Raw genomic sequence first — 23,580 nt, 5'->3', positions numbered from 1 at the left:
TTTTTTTACATATAGGTAGAGAAGTTTTATCCTTTAGTATAAATAACCTAACTATAGATATTATGTTTTATTTTATTTTTTTTTCTAATTTATCGGGATAGAGTTTGTAAAAAATGTTCTTATAAAAAAATTTTTTGTTCTTATAGTCGTTTATTTTAAATAAAAATGTTTTTTTTCTTTCTCAGGTATTTTTATTTATATTTATGTTCATTACTTTTATTTATGCCATATTTAAAATACGTTTTTTTAATATTTTAAATATCAAATCAGTTAAATTTATTTTCGAGTGAGTTCTTTTTATCAGCCATAAAAAATTACATAAATATAAATAGATATTAATGTAGAGCATAAGAGGATTTAAATATTCTGACTGTATTATCAGCACCACCAGAGACTATGAGTTTTGGATTTGACCAGTTGCAAGCAAGAACTTTGTCTTCATGGCCTGAGAGTTCGTACAATGGAGCTTTGGGACTGAAAATAAAATTATTTTAATGTTTTAAACGCAAGGTAAAAGATCTAGTATACGATCACTTCATTTATTTGTATATCTGTATTTAGTAAATGGAAATATACAAATATATAAATGATCGGGTACTAGTTCCCTGATCAGGTACTGGTTCTCTCACCTTATTTAATAAATTTTACTAAGTATCGGTATACAAATGCATGGAGTAATCGAGTACTAGTTCCTTGATCGGGTACTAGGTCTTCTAACTTGTAAGTACTTTTTTTTAAATATACAGTACACGACCTAGTACCCGATCAGAAAACTAGTACCTGATCGGGGACAGTACTTAATTAGGGATCTAGCACTTAATCAGGGGCCTAGTGCCTAATCAGGGACTTAGTCTAGTACCTAACTTAGATACTAGTACCTGACTTAGCTACTTATACCTAATTAGGGACTTAGTACTTAATCAGGGACTTAGTACTTAATCATGGGTCTAGTATCCGATCAGGAGCCAAGTATCCGATAAGGGACTTAGTACCTAATTAGGGAACTAGTACTTAATCAGGGAACTAGTACTTGATCATTCCATGTATTTGTATATCTACATTTAGTAAATATAAATATATATACAAATACATGAATAATCGGGTATTAATTCCGTAATCAGCCACTGTTATCCGTATCTTACTTTAAATCAAAATATAATATTACTTTTATTTTAAATTATAAATTATTTTAATTTTACCTCCGAGTATCCCATAATTTCAAACTATTATCACAAGCTCCAGAAATAAAAAGATTTTGGTCGGTTGTTGACCAACGAACTGCTTGAACCCATTGTGTGTGAGAACTGAAGGTTGATTTGACAATAGAACCCTCTGAAACATTAATTGTCGTATTTATATTTATTACTCAGCGATTGATTTTTCATTAAAAAATGAAATTCATACCTGATGTCCGTGGATCGTATAATCTGATGTGTCTATCAGCTGAAGCAGTGATAACGACACGTGATAAAGGAGAATAATCAAGATCAAAAAAACTTTTATTTCCAGGAATCTCGTGTTTTATTCCACCTAATTCTGAATCCCAGACTTTAAGTGTATGATCCCAAGAGCAAGTTATTATTTCTGATTTATCCGACCATACAACTCCGCTTACTGCTTCTTTATGTCCTTTCAATGTTCTTTTTGGTGTCTGTAAATGTCAATAAATGTATAAACAATTTTAAAAAACACATTAAAAATTTTTGTCAGTTTTTGAAATTTGATTCAATTCAAATTAATGAGTATCTTTTAGCGCCTAATTTAAATATATTTAGAATTTTACAGAAAATTAAAAAACACAAATTCAAGCCAATGTCTTTCTAATGGCAGTGAATTTAATCAGCTGATTTTATGGTATAGTCACAAGGTAAGTGACCCAGTACCTAATCAGGGAACTAGTACCCAATCATTCATGTCTTTGCAAATCTACTCAAGTAGCACACTTGGCTTTATGACATCTATAAGATAGCAGTTTTGAGGCTGTTTTTTGACCTTTAAATAAGCCACCGACATGATGACCAAAAAAAAATCAGAAATTTGTCATCAAATACCTGCGTAAAAGACTTGGCACAAGTGACGACAAAATTTAAATTACAAATGATCACCAAGTGTCATCTGAACAACCTGTCAATTGATGACTTTTTGAAGGCGGGAAAAAGAACACAAACTTTCTATGACTCCCAGGACCAACTTCTATACGTCACATTTATGTTAAAAAAAAAGACATCCTTTTGACACCTTAAAGTTGTCAGTGTGCTACTGGGGTAAGAAACTTGGCTTTATAACATCTATAAGATATTACTCTAAGCGATCAGAAATTTATGACACTAAAAAAATATCTGCGTAGAAGACTTGACACAAATGGCAGCAAAAAATTAATTACAAATATTTATCGAGTGTCATCTGAACGACTTGTCGATTGAAATGACTTTTTCAAAACGGGAAAAAGAGCACAAATTTCCTATGATTCCAAGGATCAACATCTGCACGTCTTATTTATCTGAAAAAATCTCGGCTTTGAAACAAAAAAAATTTGTCTTGTTCTTTTAAAAGACATCCTTTTGACATCTTAAAGTTGTTACTGTGCTACTCGAGTAAATTTACTAAATTTTACTAAACATAGACCTAGAAATTCATAGAGTGATCGGGTACTAAATCTTTTACCTAAGCTACCAAAACTTTTTCCTGATTTTCTTAACTATATAGATGATACCTTAGTTTTTCCACGGTCTGTCTTCATTCTCTTGCTCCTCGATTCACCATCATCGTTATCATTCTCATCTTCATCAGAAGTCGACCAAATTTTCAGCATCGTGTCCCAGGATCCAGTTGCCATGACTCCACCATCTGAGTTAACGCCAACAGACTCTAGAGATTGCTCATGACCTCGACATACATGGATGCAATCAACCGAATTTCTAGCGATATTCCACTTCCATATGATAGCAGTTTGATCCTGCGATGCACTAAATAAAATTTTAAGAAATTTTATCAGTAAATTATTATTTTCAAAGATCTCATTAATTGTTTATGTTACCTGACAAATGTCCCTGTCTCAAGATCCATTGATATCCAAGCCACAGATTTTATTGGGGCACTATGACCAGGAATAGTGAGCTTATGTTGTCCTTTAGATGTCCAAATTTGCACAGTATTGTCATAACAACCGGTCAAAATCCTACAGTTATAAAAATAAAAAATTAAATAAGATCTGTCGGGAGATAAAAATATGAGAACAAAAAGCAAGTGATTGGTATCATCGCTGTCAATAAAATAAATGAATTATTAACCATTTTTCTGACACAGCAACAGCAGATACCCAGTCATCGTGTACCAAACAATCTTGTGGTTCGGGTGGGGGATGTTTTTCTAAGTATTCAACATCAATCACATCTTCTGTGGATACTCCGCGTTCACTGATGTGTTCTGACAATGAAGTTCTCAATAATTCGGAGCATACCAGAAAATCAAACTCGACTTTATTCTTTTCAGTTCCGCTACCTAAATTAATTAATATGCAAATTATCTAATTGAATGTCATGCACACTGTAAAAAATTTACGGAATGATCGCGGATTAAATCCGGAGTGGACTATGTTTTTATTTAATCCCCTTGGAGTAAAATTTCCTGGAGAGAAATTTATTTTTATATTGAAACTCGGGTTCAAAGTAAAATTCACTCCGAAGAGGAGTTTATTTTAATATTTAAACTCCGGTCCGGAGTGAAATTTATTCTGAAGGGGAATTTATTTTTATATTTCCACTTCGGTTCGGAGTGAAATTCACTCCGAAAAGGAATTTAGTTTAATATTATGTCTGGTACGGAGTTAAATTCACTCTGAGAAGGAATTTATTTTAATTTTGAAACTCCGGTCCGGAGTGAAATTCATTCTGAAGGGGAATTTATTTGAATTTTAAGCTCCGGTTTGTAGTGAAATTCACTCCGAAAAGGAATTTGGTTTAATATTATGTCTGGTTCGGAGTGGAATTCACTCTGAAAGGGAATTTATTTAAATTTTAAGCTCCGATTCGTAGTGAAATTCACTCCAGAGGGAAATTTATTTTAATTTTAAATTCTGATTCGGAGTTAAATTCACTCCGAAGAGGAGTTTATTTTAATATTTAAACCCCGGTTCGAAGTGAAATTTATTTTGAAAGGGAATTTATTTTTATATTCAAACTCCGGTTCGAAGTGAAAGTCACTTCGGAGGGAAATTTGTTTTGATTTTAAATTCCAGTACGGAGTAAAATTCACTCCGAAGTAGAATTTATTCTTATATTGAAACTCCGCTTTGTAATTTTCTAAAACTCCGGAAATCCAAGTGACAGAATTAATCCGGATTTAAATAAAATCCGAATTAACTCCCGATTTTTTACAGTATAATTAAAAATTTATATAAACAATGAATTTTACAAAACCTTTTAACAATTCATTTACTAAAATATTCAGCTCATCTGATATAATATTTACAGACACAGAAAAAGGATTATCTGGAACAGCGAACCTGAAAAAAACAATTAATTTTAAAAAAATAAAATACCTGCCCTCATATTTAATTATAAAATATTCAAAATAATGAAACATTTTAAAAACAATAAAGTGAGAGTTAATAATAACCTAAATCTATACTAGGTCATACAAATTAAATAACTTACTGCGTTTGTTTAGTTACAAATCTAATTTGGATTTGTGGTGCATTGGAAGAATTCATTCCAGCCATTATTAGATTATTTATTTATCTATATCACTGTAAAACAATAAATAAATAACAAAAATAATTAAATATATTATTTGACGACACTGAACACGCGGTTTGGAGTTTAAATTTATTTTTATCTTAATTCGGGTAGTGTTTTTTTTTTTACCGACAAATGTCACTACTTGTATATTCTTCCATACACTGATTTGAACGAGTATGAGTGTAGCGGACATTAGACAAATTTAAAATTATAAGTAAACAGGATGAATAATTTAAAAATTATAAGTAAAAATCAGCTCCACTTACGTGAAAGAAGCTAAAAAATTTATGACCGTGAAGTTAGCGGACACCCGCCATTTTAAAAATAAAAAATCTTATATTTAAAAAAAATGCTCGTGTAGATTTTTCAATTTTCTAGACGAGTATTTTTTTAAAAAGATTAAAAAATAAAAACTCGAGGTAAAATTTGAAATTAAATTTTAAGATTACTTATTTTTTGTTTAAAAATTTTTACAAACCTCATTACTTTTTGATTTTTATATACAATTTTTCGAAATCTTGACGAGTATTTTTTTATTTTTCCATTACCGGCTATTTTTAAATAAAATATCTTGTAATTTAAAAAAAAACAAAAATTTTTGAATTTTGAAAAAATACTCGTGTAGATTTTTTAATTTTCTAAACGTGTATTTTTTGTGAAAGATCAAAAACACCCGAATTCTTACTTTAAATAAAAATTCATAAATTTATAATTAATTAAAAGTTAATTTTTTTTTAAATTTATAGTCGGAGGCTCCCGTATTTATGACTATGAGCGGGGCCAAAGCCCATTTTATGATAAGTCTGATAGTTTCGCTGAAAAAGTAAAAAGATCTCGTAATTTACTATAAATTTGTGCCCAAGCTCTAAAAAATTTTTTCTTGAAAATCGGACCGAAACCAATAACTTCCCGAATTTTTGAAAATTTTCAATTTTCTTAGCGGGAAGTTTAAAATATCAAAAATAAATAGTAGTTTCCTATATGTAAGGATCTACACAACTTTATAAATAAAAAAATGAATAGCTGAAAATATATATATATATTTTTGTTTATTAAATTTTTTATTGTATAATTATATTTTATTGATTTAATTTTTTTTTACAGACTCAAAAAGATGAATTGCCAAAAATGAAATCATGATTACTGTTAATAGAAACAATTGATTTTATTAAAAGATATTTCAATAATTAACATTATTTTAAATTGATTTTTTTTATATTCAAATTACTACAATTTATGATCTTGTATACTTGAAGTAATCCATTAGTATCATGATCATTATCAATTATCATTTTTAATATTCCAATTCCAAGTTTACAATATTCCTACTCTCCGCTCTCTTTCGATCGAAGTCTTTAACTGACTGGTTCTTATTAATACACGGTATTAAATTATTAGGATTCCTCCCGAATGTGATTCCTAGCAGATCCAGAAAATTGCTTATTCTGTTGAGCAAAGACTTTTGGAAGTAAGCAGTTGTGTTCATTGATGGTACGCCGGAGAAGACGATTACCCGATCAGCAAGATAAGTTGTCATTATAAAATCGTGCTCAACAACTAATCCATTTTTTTTTTTTTGCATTAAAAGAAATGTCAGCTGGTTTACCCAGACAGAGAGCCAAAGCAACACGTTGAAGTTCACCACCAGACAAATTTAGTATTTCTCGGTCTATAATGTCATCGATCTTCAGTGGTTTCATGACGTCAGTTATAAACTGCGGATGTGTGTAAGCGTCACAATAACTGTCTAACAACTCCTTGAAACTTGTGACTAATTTTCTGCGGTTTGTAACTGATATGTAGCATTAGAATATTACCCGATCCATCATCAGGTGGTAGATTACCTGCTAACATTCGTATTAATGTCGTTTTTCCGGTACCATTTTCCCAAAGCAACACCAAAATTTCTGAATCCGTAAATTGTCTTTGTTCAACATTCAATTCAAATGATCTCATTGTATGTTTTTTCATCGCCTGATACTTGTAGTGATTCATACATTTTATTTCTTCTTCATTAGAACTCTCAGCCACTTTGAATACAAGTAATTCTTCATGGTAACGTAAATTTTCAGTTGTCACAAAACCATCAAGGAAGATATTTATACCTTCACGATCACTGAACGGCATAGTGACCACTCCATAAGCACCAGGTAAAAACAATAGTGTGATCGGAGACAGTACCAATAAAATGAATATTGTTAATAATAATAATAGTAGTAATATCAAGTATTTGAATAATTAAATAAAATTGTTTAAAATTTTTAAAGTTGTTTCACTTGTTAAGTGTTGTGTCAATCAATAGAATAATTTAAAAGCAGTCTTTATAATTCTAAAATAAATTTTACGGAAACGTAAATCAGTAAACACAAAGAAATTTTATAAATTAATATTTAATCCAAATCCTTATTATTGATGACCAACAACTGGATGATCAAGATAAAGATATTTAATTTTATACAAGTTTCTTTAGGGCAATAGCGATATTGACCATGTCAGGAATGGTCAAATAATGAACCATTATATCAATTAAAGTAGTTGGTAGGGCATGAAAATAGTTAGCCACCAAAGGACTATATTTTTTTATCATTCTCACCCGATAACATATTTTATCAATTTTGAATGTCATCATTGTCTTATAGTTTTTTAGTTTTCCAGCATTTGCAAGCATTGCGTCCTTGGTAATATCAATATGCATGAGTTCTAAAGCGGCACGTTCAGTTGAGCTATGCAGCAAATCGTAATAATTGATATTAGAATTATCAACCAAAAGTCTTTTCATTAACTGAACTTCAATATGACATTCTCTGCGCAGAGTATTAAAGCTTTGATCGAATTGCACAGCATTCAAATGAAAATCACCGACATCAAAGTTCGCAGCATGATAAATGACAATGAAACGTTTAAATACTGATTCAAACGCTTTTTTCATTACTTGGGTTTTTTCAAACTTAAAAACCCCAAAGCCATATGTAAGGAATGGCAAATAATCATTATAAAGTTTAAAGGAACGATGTATAACAGCACAGTGGTTCAAAAGATATTCAAGTGCACCAATATTAAACCGAATTGCAACTTCTATTGGAGTCCATGGATCGCTGCCTTGAACTAGAAGACAAACATCATCAACGGAAGCGCCGTGATTTATCAGCAAATTAGAAATTTCTTCATTAAAATCTGCAAACATAATGATAAGACAAAATGGCGTGCGCTTGAGTGAACTTTTAGGCACCATTGTAGTAAGATCGGCGCCCGCTTCTAATAGCTTCTTGACTACTGGTAAGTTTTCCTGCTCTGTAGCCACATCCACTGTTGAACCCCAAATTTTATTTGTTATATTTACTTGAATGTCTTTTCTTGACAGAAGATAATCAATAAATTCTTCGTCATCCTTGTAAATGCTAAGTTGCAGAAGAGTTGGATACCCGAACTCCGAACATTCGAATCTTTTATTGACGTCATCGATCTGCTCACGCCTTTCTTTAAAACACTTGTAAACTTTCCACAAACGATCACGATTCATACCACCTGCATTTTGTACACGAGGCGCTTTTTTACATTGTTTTCTTCCCATTATTAATTGGCCAGTGTAACAACCGCACTCTGAATTTCTTAGCTCTATGCCAACTTAACTCAAAATGGATACTTAGGTGCGGTTACAGTTTTCCGAAACTCTACTAATCGCATTCGACTAGCTTCCTTTTCCCTTTCTTCTCTATAGGAAGTTCTCTATAGTAATTATGATCAACAACAAGTATCAATATATTCCAATTTTAATTTATCTTTTTTTGTTTCAATAAAAAAAAACAATAAACATCTTGTTAACTTCCCACTATAAAAATTTAAGATTTTCAAAATAAGGGAAGTTATTGATTTCAGTCCGATTTTAAAAAATTTTTAAAAAGTTTTTATTAAACCTCGAGATTTTGAGATCCTAGGAAGTTATTTTAACTATTTCCGGCATAAAGTCTTCACAGAGAGTAAATCGCCGTCGGGAATAGTCGGAAATTTTCGGTTTGTAATGTTAATATGATCTTGAAATCAGACATTTAAAAATTTTTCAATTTTTGTTTCTCAACAAATCAATTGCAAAAAAATAAAGTAAAAATATGCACATGTAGAAAATTCAAAAAACCATAAGTGAAATTTTTTGAAATATTTTTTTTTTATGATTTATCGTCTAAAAAAAATCCAAAAATTATTAGACGCCTGCTAACTATGATCCTGAAGTTAACAGACCCTTAGTAATTTTTGGATTTTTTTTTTTGATCAAATCAATTTTAAAAAATAAAAAACTAAACATATGCACATGTAGAAAATTTAAAAAACTACAAGTGCAATTATTTAAAATATTTTTTTTTTTATAATTTATTGTTTAAAAAAAAAACCAAAAATTATTAGACGTCGGCTAACTTCAGTATCATAATGTTAATGTGTAGTAACGGCAAACGTCGTTAGATAATATAGAGTCCATATCCAGCTGTCATTTTCGTGAATTTTTTTACTACGTATAATTGATGTTAAATAATAATACTGAAGTTAGCCGACGTCTAATAATTTTTGGATTTTTTTTTAGGTGATAAACGATAAAAAAAAAATATTTAAAAAAATTGCACCTGTAGTTTTTAAAATTTTCTACATGTGCATATTTTTATTTTTTATTTTTTTGTAATTGATTTGTTGAAAAAAATATACTTAGTAAGTATTTCAATTATATTTTAAATAACTATAAGTATGTATATTAGGGTGCGCCAAAAAAAAAAAAACTAATTTTTTTTTCTTTAGTTACCGTGAAAATATCGTTAAGGATGATAAAAAAAAATTCTGGTAAAGTTTGAGCTCTTAATATTAATATTAAGAGGTGACGCTTCGTGATTTTTGATTTCCCATTTAAATAACATGGAAAAAAAAAATTTTTTTAGTTTGGAATTTTCTACCTCGGCAATGGCTCGTTGTACAAATAAGCCCAGCATATATTTTTGTAGGGAATTCTACGCTCTACAAAAAAAGTCTCTTATCATTTTTCGATAAATCCATCTGTTCAAAAGTTATTAGAGCTCGAAGTCAAGTTAGAATAAATTTCGAGATCTTTTTTCTTTTTCGGCGAAACTATCGGATTTATCATAAAATGTCATTAAAACTTTTTTGTAGACAATTTCATTTCCTACAAATTATCGTTAATAAATTTTTTCCAAATTCTGCATTGTTTTCTAGTTATTTCCTTTTTAATGCCAAGCTCCTTAACGTTAAAACTTTAATAATTAAACAGAGAAAGTATTTATAGTCAAGTCATTTAAAGATTTATAAAAATATATTTATTATAGTAAGAAAAAAAATATAGACAATAAAGTTTCATTAACAATTACGTTTGTTACAAAAAATTTACCACATTATTATTAAAATATAGCATCTTTTCATCTCAAAATAGATCTCATATGTTAACATCAATAATTATCATAACGAAAACAAAAAAAATAATAGCACTGGTTACATTTTCATAACATTTATAAGTATTTCTATAGCAGAATTACCGCTACGAATTTTGGGACAACTTTTTATGGTGGCGCAAATGTACATTCAAATTTTTTCTTTGTTCAAATGATCTGCCGCACTCATTACAAATTACCAAGTTACGATCCATGTGTTTGTTGAAGTGTTCGTTAAAGAAAATTGCTGACGTCGTAACGTAGTGACAAATTTTGCATCTGTACAAACGTCTGTATTTACCGATATCGCGTGGACCTGCATGATGAATAGTATTGTGTCGTTTAAAATAATCCGAGCGATTAAATTTCAAGTCACAGATATCACATGCGTACTGACGTTTCTTATCAGTGTGTGCACTGAAAACGTGTTGCTTTAAACTGTACAGCCGATCAAATTTTTCAGGACAAACATCACACGGATACAATTTTTCTCTGAAATGCGTACGTCTGTGACGTTGCAAGTGATACAATTGTATGAATTTAAGCTGACAAATCTCGCATTGAAATCGTCTGATGTTCATATGAGCAAATATATGATTTTTGAGATGACATTTGCGGAAGAATACTTTCTTACAATAGTCGCATTCGAATACTCTGTTTCTAGTGTGCGTCAGGATGTGCCGTTTCAAATTTTGCGGCTGGTAGAAACTACTTGGGCAAACGCTGCAAGAATATCCCGGCTCGTCGGCATGTATGAGTTCGTGAGTTTTAAGACTCCTCTGGTAGGCAGTAGAAAACGGACAGTGAGGACACTTGAATGGAGCTTCGCCAGTGTGCTTACTCATGTGTTCCTTCAGAAGTATGGGTCTGGTAGTCGCGTATTTACAAAAACTGCATTTATGGGCTTTTTTACTGTGAAAATTGATGTGATTCTTCAGACCTCTGCTTGATGAACTAGTAAAAGAACAAAGATGACAACTGTAAGGCCGTCCATTGTGATACTTTATTTTATGTTGTATTAAATGAGATGATTCATCAAATGTATAGTTACATTTAGTACATTTGTAAGCCGTTGGACCATGAGAGTTACTGATTTTTGACGGCTGTACCGGCTCTGAAATATTAAGAGTAATTAATTTCTTTAGTGACTAAAAATTTGAATTCTTCTATTCAATTTTTCATGTTTTAAAAAAATCCATGTAAGATTTTGCATGTAATTTGAATTTTTTTCTTTTGAAATAAATGATTTGAATAAGTAGTTTGAAAAATGCGCGGGAAATAATTTGCTAAATATTTTTTAATAATTCAGGGTGGCCACAAAGAAATGATTTTAAAATTCCGATATTTCCCGGTTTTCCGGTGAAGTTTTTCACATTTTTCCCTGATTGGGAATTTTTATTGATATCATTAAGACATTCAAAGTTTTTATTTTATTTTCATTGTAAATAATTAAATCTGATGATTAAATCATGCGAGATACCAAAAAATTCAGTAAATTAAATTAATGTGGCTTACTTTTGATTACTCGATTTTAAAAATATGTAAGTTAAAATATTTAATAAGAAATTGTATGATTAAAATAAATTCAAAATACACTAGTCATAAAAATGGAGGGATGTTAAAAAAATTGAAAATTTTTAAGTGATTTTCACCAGGTTGTAACTCGAAGGAAAATGGTCGTACAACAAAAACAAAAAAGGCAAATTGTAGCCCCAAGTGTCTAGTTTTCTGATCTGGTCTTTAAATTTTTTTTGCACGGTTCCGGAGTAATAAAAAATCAATCATAATTATCGAAAAAAACTTATTGAAGCCCGCAGACCGTTTTTTAGACGAGCAAAAATTTTGAAAATTTTTTTTCGATGGTTTTCTTGGGATTACTCCGGAACTGTGCAAATAAAAAATTTAAAGACCAGTTCTGAAAACTAGAGACTCGAGCTACAATTTGCCTTTTAGGTTTTTGTTTTACGACCAATTTTCTTCGAGTAACAATCTAGTGAAAATCATTCAAAAATTTGAAATTTTTTTAATATCCCTCCGTTTTTGTGACTAGTGTATTATTGAATTATTTTGAAATTTTGAACTGTCGCAATTTAATTCCTGGATACTTTTCAAAATTCCCGGCTTTTCCGGTTTATGGCCACCCTGGTAGTAAAATGCAGCAGATGGATTCTTACGTTCTGTAGGTTTTGATTCGTCATATTCAGTTTTAATTGAAAAGTTCTCGAGCTCTTCCTTTTCCGTCTTGATAACTACAGCTGGAGGATCAAGACTTTTTTTAGGTACGACAATTCTGTGGAGCAAAACAATAGGAAGATACTTTTTCGGAATATTTTTCACAGAGATGGTGTCACTCGATAATATTTTAGTCTGATAATCAGTATTTGTATCTTCATCAATACTAAATTTTCTTTCTATCATCTTCTTCTCACTGAATTCGCTTTTTACTCTAATTAAAGGTGGCCGCTGTGTAGTATAAGTATTAATGCTGCTATCATTTTCCATCCAACAATTTTTTTTTTCGCTCAATGATTCGACATTTATTATTTTTATCTGACTTAGTGGGTTGTAAGTGTCATCATAAATTGGCTTTTTATTTGGAAGTAAGTTTTCATCAGCAACAAAACTTTGAAAACTTTTTATCGGAGTACTTATTTCATCTTTAGTATTTTTATCGATACCTGTAACAGCAAATGTCACAATAAAAAAAATTAATACTTTTTAGATAACATTTTAGAATAAATCAAATAATTTATCAGTGGGTCTATTTAAAAAAATATATAAAATAGATAAAAATTTTTTTTCAAAATTTATTTTAATTAATTTATTTATTAACTTAAAATTCATAAATTTTTTCACGTCTGTTACATTCGCACTCATAAAATTATGGTAGAATTGAAAAAAAAAAAAAAAAAAAATTGCTCTACTGTTGTCACAGGAAAGTTCTAAAAATATGTTTTTTAGTCTTATATATTAAATTTGCTTTTATAAAATTTATATTATGATAAAATTGAATTTTCAAAAATTCATTCAATGAAAATTTACAAAAATTAGTAATCTTAAAATTAACAGACAATTAAAAATTTACGGATTTTTTTTCAACAAATCAATTAAAAAAAAAATGCGTATGTAGAAAATTAAAAAAGCTATAGGGTAAGAGTACCAGTACCCAGCCCCTAACCAGTAGCCAGCCGGTCATATACTTTAACATTGGCTCAAAATATATATAGATATAATTTAACATGAGGTGGCTAGCTACTGGTTTGGGGCTGGGTACTGGTGCTCTTACCCTAGGTGCATTTTTTTTTATTGATGGATTTTAAAATAATTCAAAAATTATTAGACGTCTGCAAACTTCAGTATCATAAAAATTCCCCATTATAGAAACTATTTAAATTATAAAAAAAAATTCTACTTCGCCAATAAGTAAATCGCATATATTTAATTATAATTATAAATTGGAAAAAAAATACGTACAAGTATCGTTGAAAGTTTGTATTTTTATAAATAATAAATCATCAATAGAATCATTTTCATCGTCACTTAGAAAAATGACATCTCTGTTTATATTTTTATTGTATTTATTATTATTCTTATTCATTTTATTGGCTTATAAAATTAAATTTCTTTAATCAGATTTTATAAAAATTGAATTTTATAGAATATAGATCTGTGTCAAACGTGTACTTTATTTTGGAGTATTGATCATAACCTCTTGATTTAAATCAAGGGTAATTCATTTAAATTTAAAGTTCCAATAAACTTTGATTATTTATACAAAGAAATTATTTAAATTTAATTATTTAAACCATTTCTTATTTTCAAAAATTAATTATCGTAATTTCATTATAAATTTGTTGTTTATTATTTTTTACTACGTCTTTGTAAACAAGTGGTTTAAAAAACACCGGCTATTGCGACTGTACAACATAAGTAACGTCGTAACGCGGGCAACACGTAACATGTGTGGTTATATATATCATTCAAGGTCAATAAAATATATGAGTAGTTCAGTAGAAACCGATATCACCTGAGTCTTAGATGTGGGATACGTCAGGTGTCAGTAAAGCAAATGCGCGGTCGATTTAAATGATCAAAATAATTAATATTTTAAAGAAAATTAACCTGCGGTTCCTTCATACGTGACTGCCCGATGAGTGTAAATGTAGTAGACATCAAACAAATTTAAAATTATAAATAAATAGAGGAAATAATTTAAAAAATAATATTTGAAAAAATGCACTTATTACATTCAAAATTTTTCAAGTGCGCATGTTTTAAAAATTTTAGTTTATTAATTATTTACTTTATTTATTAATAATTTTAAATTTGTCTGATGTCTACTACATTCACACTCACGACTGCCTGATGATACTCCAGCTAGCAGACGTCTAGTAAGTTTAAGATTTTTTTCCAAACGATAAATTATAAAAAAAAAATATTTAAAAAAATTGCACCTGAAGCTTTTTAAATTTTCTGCATGTGAATATTTTTATTTATTATTTTTTTGTATTTGATTTGTTAGTAAAAAAAATTTGAAAATTGTCTTCTGACTTCAGGATCATGACTGACCGAGTGTCACTAAAAAATATATTTTTAAATAAAATTGTTCAATACTGAATTATTTACTTATGTAATAACAAGTGTAGTACCATTGTCATTTCGATAAATAATTCAAATTTATGATCCTGAAGTTAGCAGACAATTAGCAATTTTCGGATTTTTTTTTTCAACAAATCAATTACAAAAAAATAAAAAATAAAAATATGCACATGTAGAAAATTTAAAAGGCTACAGGTGTAATTTTTTTAAATATTTTTTTTTTTATAATTTACTGGCTAAAAAAAATCAAAAAATTATTAGACGTCGGCTAACTTCAATACCATTTCAAATTATATTAATGAAAAATAAGATAATGATTTGGGTTTGATACAATTGATATTAAATTTCAAATAGAATAGTTATATAGATATTAATTAAATATCATATAATCATTAATACTAACCAATTGTATTTTCATTATTGGGCAAACAATCTTTCTCTAAATCACATTTCTCACGCTTTTTTTTTCGTTCCCTGTACTCTCGTTGACGTTGAGCAGAAGTTTTAGCGGGTTTTGATCCAGGTCTTCGACCCAATTTGGGCAAAAGGTCACCATACTGATACTGGATTGTCTGACGGTCCTGCGTCTCATCACAATCCTGATCTTGATCCATCATTTCATCATCATCATCCATTTTATGCTTTTTTCCCCTTACATTAAAATTACTTATTTAAAATTTTATTAGTTAGCGCACTGTCAGGTAGAATTAAAATTATTCATTTTATCAAAACAACTTTACTTACCGATTTTGAGAAAAAATATATATTTGATGTGTTGTTGTTTACATAAATATACACGTGTGAATGTATACCTACAATAATATACACCCACTGCGCATAAACTATTTTATGAAAGCATTTGTTTTTATTTAGCAACGCTCTATATAACAACAACTACGATTTTATAAAACTCTTTTTTGTTTGTCCCTAATTAACATATGTTAATATTTTAATAAATTTCCCGCGCAAAGTAACAAAATAATCATATATATATGACGCCAAAAGGTTTGTATGAAAATTGTTTACTACAGCTGATATGATGACGTCATAAATTTTCACGCATGCACCGAAGTATAGGTAAGGCAGAGAAATGAGAAATTTGACTAACGGTCAATTTTTGGATTTGATCGCGATTCCCGCGCAAACTTAATTTTGCATAGAAAATTATTTTATCAAAAATTGACTGTGAAATTTTGATCACCATTTCGCGAATGAATAAAAGTTAAGATAAAATTTTGACGAATTTTTTTGAATGAACAAATCGGACGTTAGGTTGAGCGATACGACTTGTAGTTTAAACTATAATAATTATTTACAATTACAAGTGTTTGTACATTTAATATTTCCCAGGAAATTGTTTTATAAAAAATTGACCGAATTGTTTTTGACGTCAATTGACTAATAGAAAATTAACCAATTTTTACTTTTTGAATTTAATCGCGATTACCGCGTCAATTTGAATTTGGTCAGAAAATTATTTTATAAAAAAGTTATGATCCCGAAGTTAGAAGACAATTAATAATTTTTTGTCAACCAATCAATTATAAAAAAAAAAAAAAAAACTAAAAAAATGCACATGCAGAAACTCAAAGAAGCTATAGACGCAATTTTTTTTATAATTTATCGTTTTTAAAAAAATCAAAAATTATTAGACGTCGATTAACTTCAGTATAAAAAAAAATTGACAAAAATTTTTAGTAGACGTCTATCGCCCAGGATCTAAAGGGAAAGTTGCCGATTGTACAGATCCCAATCACTCAGAATCTTATAACCCAGAATCCCTAAAGCGTAGAATCCCAATCTCCCAGAATCCCAATCATACTGAATCCCGATTGTCTAGACTTTTAAATACCCGAAATACTTTTTATCCAGACTTTAAAGGCTGTAAAAATTTATGATAATAACAAAGACCGTTTTCATAGGACGGCAGAATAACAATATTAGTAGTCAGTTTCAATTCATATACACTTATCCAAAAAATTAAAGGAACGAAAAAATTTTAGAAATTTTATAGTGATTTTTGAAAGGCTGTATATTTGTGAAAAATCGTCGTATCGAAAATTTGAAAGAAGCAATTTGAAGCTTTAAATCTCTAGTTTGAAGATCTTCTGGCCAAAATTGAAGCTAACTATAAATATTATTATTCTGTCGTACTATAAAAACGGTCTTTGTTATTATCATAAAATATTTACAGCCTCTAAAGTCTGGACAAAATGTATTTCAGGTATTTAAAAATCTAGGCAATCGGGATTCTGTATAATTGGGATCTGTACAATCGACAACTTTCCCTATTGGATCCTGGGCGATAGACGTCTACCCAAAATTTTGACCATCATTTCGTATCTCAACAAAAGTGAAGACAAAGTTTTTGACGAATTTTTTTGAATGAAAAAATTGGACATTATGTTGAGAAATACGACTTGCAGTTTGCTTACAATTTCAAGTACTTGTACATTTAGTATTTTCCAAAAAATTGTTTCATAAAAAAATTGACCAAAAAATTTTTGACTAGACAGTCAATTTCTCGTGATCTGACAGCATAAGAATGACAGTAATTTTTCATCATTACCCCAATCACTACGTAAAAATTATTGATGATGATCGTGGTGTTGAATGTATCAAGGCCAGCTCTCTTTGACTCTTCTCACCTGATATTAAATTAAATGAGCGAGTATATAAATAAATAATAGTATACAATTGTTCGTTGATTTTTTTTTATAAATTTATAATTTTCATAGTTTTACAGTAGAATACAAATAATTTTAAAGAATAATACTATCATAAATATTCTGAGCATGGTTGTTTATATATCTATATAAATATATTTGTGATTTTCTATTTATTAATAAACTAATAAATGTAAAAACATGCGAATAAAATACTTCATATCTAATTTTATACTTTCAACTTCATAAACTAACTGAGGAAAAAAAAATAATATTAAACTCTATTTTTTAATATCTATCAGTTCATTTCAGAAGTAAAATTAATATTGCCAAAGAATATAAGTAAGTAATTATAAATAATAAAATAAAAGTAATTATTAGTGTTCGATAATGAGTGAAAAATAATTAATAATATTAGAAATAATAATAATAGTTATTGATACTATTATTGTAACTCTTGATAAAGGCTATTGGAAGATTGTTCATCGGAAACACCTTGAGCAGCTAATTCATACAAAGTTCTTTCAAGATAACTAACATCTGGATACCCATGACCTGACGTAGATGGACCCAGTTCAGTTTTATGATGAATTTCATTCCAGGTAACGACATCTTCACGGCCAGTGGTTACTGACCGGCCTACGGTGAAAATTAAACGTCTCTCGAAAGCGATTTGGAGTAATCGTAGTACTCTGCGACCAAGATCATTGTCTGGTAGATAACAGACTCGAGGAAAACCGACTGCATAAAATGCTTGACCAGGATTTGGATGCTCTGGTCCTTGAATACCCGATGGAATGCTGTAATTAATAATAATTTATATTGCAATAAATTTTTTAAATAAAATGTTAACCCTCCAGCCGTCCCGAGGTCTCTCTGGCTGATCTGAATTACGGCAAATTCCCGTAATTTATGATATTCGGAAGAATTATGGTAAAATATGGTATTTTGTGGTAAGTTACGGCATTTAATGGTAAAGGTGCGGTTAAATTACCGTAATTTCACGACAATTCTGAAGCATTTTACCGAAAATTTACGGCAACATTGCGGTATTTCACAGCCAACGTGCAAAATTACGGAATTTAACCGTTAAGTGAAGTATTTCGCTATGATACGGAAAAATTGCCACAAATTACCTAAAAATTTGGCAAATCTGCAGTAAAATTCGGTATTTTACGGCAACTCTGCGGGATTTTACCGCAAATTTGCGGTAACATTGCGGTATTTCACTTTAAACGTGCAGATTTACAGTCGGGCCTCGTTATAAGACTATTATATATTATATATTATTCTGTCTTTTTGGTAAACCAGGTATCGCGATAGAGATAGAAACGTTTGAGAGAGAAACTAATAATCTTATTACGAGATTCTACTGTACTGCAAAATTACGCCATTTTACCGTACAGTGAAGTATTCACTGTGTTACGGTAAAGTGCCATAAATTTCGGTAAATTGCCGCAAATTACCGTAAAATGCGGTAATTTATCGTAATTTGGATTTACTAGGGTTGCCACTTTTCGTTCGTCGTGCCGCGGCCATGTATTTAACATTGCGGTGATGCCAAATATCATAACTCTGATTTTTCAAAATTAAAACCACACAAGTTTATACGACTAGACAATTGTAATTTTTTTACTAAAATAAAAATTTTGTATTAAATAAAAATATTAAAGAAAGAGATGAATGAAATGAGTCGCTGGTGGTAACTGGCAACTGCGCAACAAATTCAACGTCCGAGTTTACTCACGTCAGCAGCAAATCGCCGCGTTTCTCAGGTTTTCCAAGAAAAAAAAATTTTTCTTGTAATATTCAAAATATCGGAAAAATAATTATCATTAATTCATTCGATACTAAAAAGTATAGAAGAACTCATAAAATTTCAAAAGGCTAGGAAATTTGTCCTTTCCAAATAATCTTCTAAAAAAAATTACTGAAAGGACGAAGGGTTAATTAACAATTAGTTAACTTACTCATAAGTTATTTGAATAGTATTGGTGTGCGGAAATCCAGGAAGAGCACGAGGAATTCTTGTCCAGTTCATAGTACCAGCTGGTTGATTGCCTCGCTTTTCACCATAAATCATTCTGCAAACTGGACACTGTATATACATAAGTTGTTGCTGAGTATTGAGCATAGCATTCAAACAAGCCAAGTGAAGTCTGTGATGACAACGAGTGAGTTCAACAGTCAGTGGCTCAGGTGTACCCAAACAAACTGGACATGAGTCTGTCCCATCGCTCTCCACAACTTTAACATACTGAGAAATGACATCAGGCGTACGCTCGACGTTAACCACCGAGTCTTTGAAAGCATCATCACTTCCTACGCTGCTGTCCAACAGATCAACTGGATTCTCATGACTCAAATACGTTGACACGGTATCAACACTGGGACGTCTTCCACTTTTTGTACTGCTTGAATCTACGTCAAGAACAGCCTCCCATGTTTTGCGCTTATTTTGGGTGTCTTCTGCAGCTGGAGGATTGTTCTCTGTATTATTTTTACTGGTAAAAATATTGAAGTTGCTTAAAATCACTCGAGCTAAATTCGATGGACTGTTTTCGCTGCTCTTACTCTATTTAAATTATAAATATGAAGTTATTTATTTTATTCTCTAGATAGAGGAAACAAAAAAAAAAAATTGATTACCTTTTTGGCGGTTTTTTTGTTACTACTACCGCTACTGCCACAGGGTTGTTTCTTGTGCGGTGATTTACTTTGACTTTTAACATTGAGCGGCGGTAATGGTCTCCGTCCACTTCCAACAGCAGACTGAAGTTCTTCGAGAGTTACTTTGACTAGAGGATAAGGAGCTTGCTGAACCCGACGTATCGGTCTTACATATCCAGTACAACATCTTACTTGAGTTAAATTACAAAAATTAATAATATATGGAAAACCCAAATATGTTTTTGATACATCGATAGTTTTATCTCCCTGATAAATGAATAAATAAAATAAGTCAATTAAAAGGAATAAAAATTAAGGACATTCTCAGGCAGTCTCCCCTACCCCACTTTTTAAAAATATGCAATGACTCAACTGTCATAATTTTATTAATACTTTGTAAATTAATTTTTCAAAAATTAAAACCTTAAGGACATTCTGAGACAAGATCCCCCACTTGTTTTAAATATTCAAAAATTTTGATAATTAATTTTAAAAAAGTTTAAGCGTTAATTGAAAAAAGGACAACGCAGTCGCAATTTCACCGAGACATAGATTTTTAAAAAAGTGATTTACAGTTGATATCAATTAGGAGTTGAACGAAATTTGGAAAACAAATTTCAGTTAAATCTTCATGTCAACATTAAAATTTGGAATGTTTAATTTTTAACTTCTAATTGATAACAACTGTATTTTTTTTTAAATCTATATCGGCGAAATTATCCTGTTTGAAATTAATGCTTTCATTTTTTAAAATTAATTAATAAAATTTTAATACTGTTATGACAGTTAAATGTCACTGAATATTTTTAAAAAATTGAGGGCACTGTCTGAGAATGTCCTTAAAAAAAAGTTAAAGCATTAATTGAAAAAATGGCAATTTTGCTGAGATACAGATTTTTAAAAATATTATTTACAATTGACATCAATTAGGACTTATTACCAAATTTCGTTCAACTCCTAATCGATAAAAATTGTAAGTAATTAATATTTAAGTTCTCGTTCATGATCAAAATATTTCAAATAACTTAATCTTGGGAATTTCACAATAAGTGAAGATGTTAATTATAAAATTTTGCAAGTTTGACAGACAAACGTTGTTGAATTTTATTTTTTCTTATTCATTTATTAATTTGAATAGTATTTGAGAGGAATCTAAGCAAGTTGTTGATATTGTAATTTGAGGAAATGTTTAAGATTATGAATATGCTGTTTTACTCTATTACATCTATTGACTGTAAAAACTAGACGAGGATGTTAACCATAAGAGTAACTATTATTATTTATTTTTGTTTCATATGTCAAATATTTGTATTAACAAGGAGAATTTTTTTATTCTTAGTTCGCCTGATGAAGCTGAAATAAATCAGCGAAGCGTTGCAAAATTTTATAATATATAACATCTTCACCTATTGTGAAATTCCCAAGATTAAGTTATTTGAAATATTTTAAGTAATTTTTTAAACTCTACCTCAGCGAAATTGTCCTCTTTTCAATTAATATTTAATTTTATTTTAATTGATTGATAAAACTTCAATACGCTTATGACGCGTTTTAATTTGTTTCTCTATTCGCTCTCAAGTAGATGAACGGTACAATCTTTGTTGCATTTGTACAGTAAATAGAAACTTTGTCCGTTTTTCTCGTAAACAAATGGAAGTTATCAAAAAATTAAAGTGCACTTCGTTAATTCACAGAATAAAGCATCAGGTCTGTCTTTCTTTTGCGTTTAGGGCTTTTATTTCAGAGAAAAGCTTGGACAAATTTATCTGATAACCCAAGTAGCACACTTGCCTTTGAGACATCTATAAGATACCCTGATAGCCACACTCTAAATATAATTGCTTAGCAAGTTCTACAGTGAAACATTTACGGCTAACTTAACGACAAGTTTCTGGCTAGCCTCGGCTGGATAATACTTGCGTGCAAGTTGATGCATGTAATTTGACAGAAAAACGCCATCAATTTGAAGTGAAACTTAACGTCATTGTCTGACAGTAACACTTGTAGTCAAATTAAATTCAAGTTACAGACAATTTACTGTCAACTTAAAGGTAACTGCTTGTTCTCCAACACTTTCCTTTTAATTGGCTTCAGAATACAGCAGCAGCTTGAAGTTTTGTGGTTAAAGTGGCTATCAGGGTAGAAGTTTTTGGGCTACTTTTTGACATCGATAAGACAACATACCAACATGTTGACAAAACGATCAGAAATTTATGTCACCGAAAAAATATCTACTTAAAAGACTTAACACAGGTGACGATAAAAAGTCAATTGCAAGTAGTTGTAAAATAAATCATGTAAATGACTTTTCAATTGGCATAGGACAGGAAAAACAACACAAATTTTCTCTGTCTTCAGAACCAACATTTGTAGGTCGCATTTATACCAAAAAAGGTGACTTTGAGACAAAAAAAAAGTTTTCATTCTTTTAAAAGACATTTTAAAGTTGACTCTGTACTACTTGGGACCCATTCTTAAGACAGTTGTCATTGAAAATTTCAAAAAAAGGAGGACACTGTCTGAGAATGCCCTTAAATATTTAAAAAAAAAAATAATAATTACAATTGCCCAGGCTTCTTCAATCAAACATTGAACATCCATATCATAAGTGTGCCAATCCTCAGTGTCACCTGCCCATTCCCACTTGGCACCTTTTCCAGCAGGTGAACTCGGTAAATAAAATTGTCTGCGCACATTGTGGATCTGTTCCCCATCATCACTGCACTGAGTGTTTGTTTTCAAATTTATGTAGTACCTGATTCAAAAATTCAAATTTAATAAAACATAAAATCTTCAATAACTAGACAAATGAAAAGTAAGACAGATAAATTGTGTTACCTGTCAAGAGTAGGATCAGCATCATTGAGAAAAACTCTAGTTAATTTTTTGAAATGAGCCCTTTCAAGATGTTGAGATACAGCAGGACTGTATGGTCTCCAACGACCCTGCCTATTCGCCCACTCCCACACAACGACAGCGTGACCGTGTTCTTGTCCGGATGATGCGTTCATCTTTACTCTGGAATTTCACACGCACATGATACATACACTTGTAACCTAAGAACCCCAAGAGCGTGGGAACATTTTCATCATCCTCATCCTCATCCACTTCTCATTCTCTCCCTCTCTCTCTCTCTCTCTTTCAATCCTCTCCCTATTGCTCTCTCATGGACAATATTTTCCACGGCCCTAATTTTTCTTACCCACTTGTTACAGCAACAACTTTTATTATCTAAACAAATATTTTATTGATATTCATTGATTCATATATTTTAAATAAATTTATTTGAATATTTTAAAATACTTCCGGTTGTTTTTTCCTCAAAATTAAACACGAAAATGAATTGAAATTGAAAATAATTTACGAGCTACAAGAATTTACCAACTACTCGAATTGCAACTAAAAAATATGACATGCGCACTTGCGCACTTGTTTATTTACTACTAATCGATCACAATGTTTCGATATATCGAAGTGTCAAGT

At 30.2% G+C, this 23,580-nt stretch overlaps 3 protein-coding genes and 1 pseudogene across 6 annotated transcripts; all 4 read right to left on the bottom strand.

Moving 5' to 3' along the window:
• Window positions 1-149: 149 nt before the first annotated feature.
• On the bottom strand, window positions 150-4,827 carry LOC130665229 (ribosome biogenesis protein WDR12 homolog). The gene is made up of 8 exons (XM_057465548.1): window positions 4,656-4,827; window positions 4,419-4,504; window positions 3,291-3,501; window positions 3,038-3,178; window positions 2,714-2,966; window positions 1,405-1,651; window positions 1,200-1,332; window positions 150-474 (listed from the first exon to the last, which is right to left on the bottom strand). The coding sequence occupies exons 1-8, from the start codon at window positions 4,718-4,720 to the stop codon at window positions 336-338; spliced, it is 1,275 nt and encodes a 424-aa protein (XP_057321531.1). The 5' UTR covers window positions 4,721-4,827; the 3' UTR covers window positions 150-335.
• Window positions 4,828-5,813: 986 nt separating this feature from the next.
• LOC130664732 (protein Pixie-like) lies at window positions 5,814-6,974 on the bottom strand (annotated as a pseudogene).
• A 3,094-nt stretch (window positions 6,975-10,068) lies between these two features.
• Window positions 10,069-15,800, bottom strand: LOC130665442 (zinc finger protein 883-like). 4 transcript variants are annotated; one of them, XM_057465838.1, is made up of 5 exons: window positions 15,506-15,800; window positions 15,165-15,427; window positions 12,337-12,840; window positions 11,214-11,276; window positions 10,962-11,116 (listed from the first exon to the last, which is right to left on the bottom strand). In XM_057465838.1, the coding sequence occupies exons 2-5, from the start codon at window positions 15,394-15,396 to the stop codon at window positions 11,097-11,099; spliced, it is 819 nt and encodes a 272-aa protein (XP_057321821.1). In that variant the 5' UTR covers window positions 15,397-15,427; window positions 15,506-15,800; the 3' UTR covers window positions 10,962-11,096. The 4 variants fall into 4 exon arrangements, with proteins under 4 accessions (XP_057321820.1, XP_057321819.1, XP_057321818.1 ...); XM_057465836.1 differs by having other exon boundaries at window positions 10,070-11,276; window positions 15,165-15,412; window positions 15,506-15,798; XM_057465835.1 differs by having other exon boundaries at window positions 10,071-11,276; window positions 15,506-15,798.
• Window positions 15,801-17,547: 1,747 nt separating this feature from the next.
• Window positions 17,548-23,505, bottom strand: LOC130664892 (protein deltex). The gene is made up of 6 exons (XM_057465070.1): window positions 23,300-23,505; window positions 22,936-23,115; window positions 22,660-22,852; window positions 20,077-20,364; window positions 19,398-20,002; window positions 17,548-18,227 (listed from the first exon to the last, which is right to left on the bottom strand). Exons 2-6 carry the CDS (start codon window positions 23,106-23,108, stop codon window positions 17,873-17,875), a joined length of 1,614 nt encoding a protein of 537 aa, XP_057321053.1. The 5' UTR covers window positions 23,109-23,115; window positions 23,300-23,505; the 3' UTR covers window positions 17,548-17,872.
• Window positions 23,506-23,580: the final 75 nt, after the last annotated feature.

This window comes from Microplitis mediator, chromosome 3 (genome assembly GCF_029852145.1).
Source record: "Microplitis mediator isolate UGA2020A chromosome 3, iyMicMedi2.1, whole genome shotgun sequence".
In the NCBI taxonomy this organism is placed as follows: Eukaryota; Metazoa; Arthropoda; class Insecta; order Hymenoptera; family Braconidae; genus Microplitis; species Microplitis mediator.
Note: the sequence above shows the minus strand (reverse complement) of the source record. Positions and strands in the feature narration are given on the sequence as shown.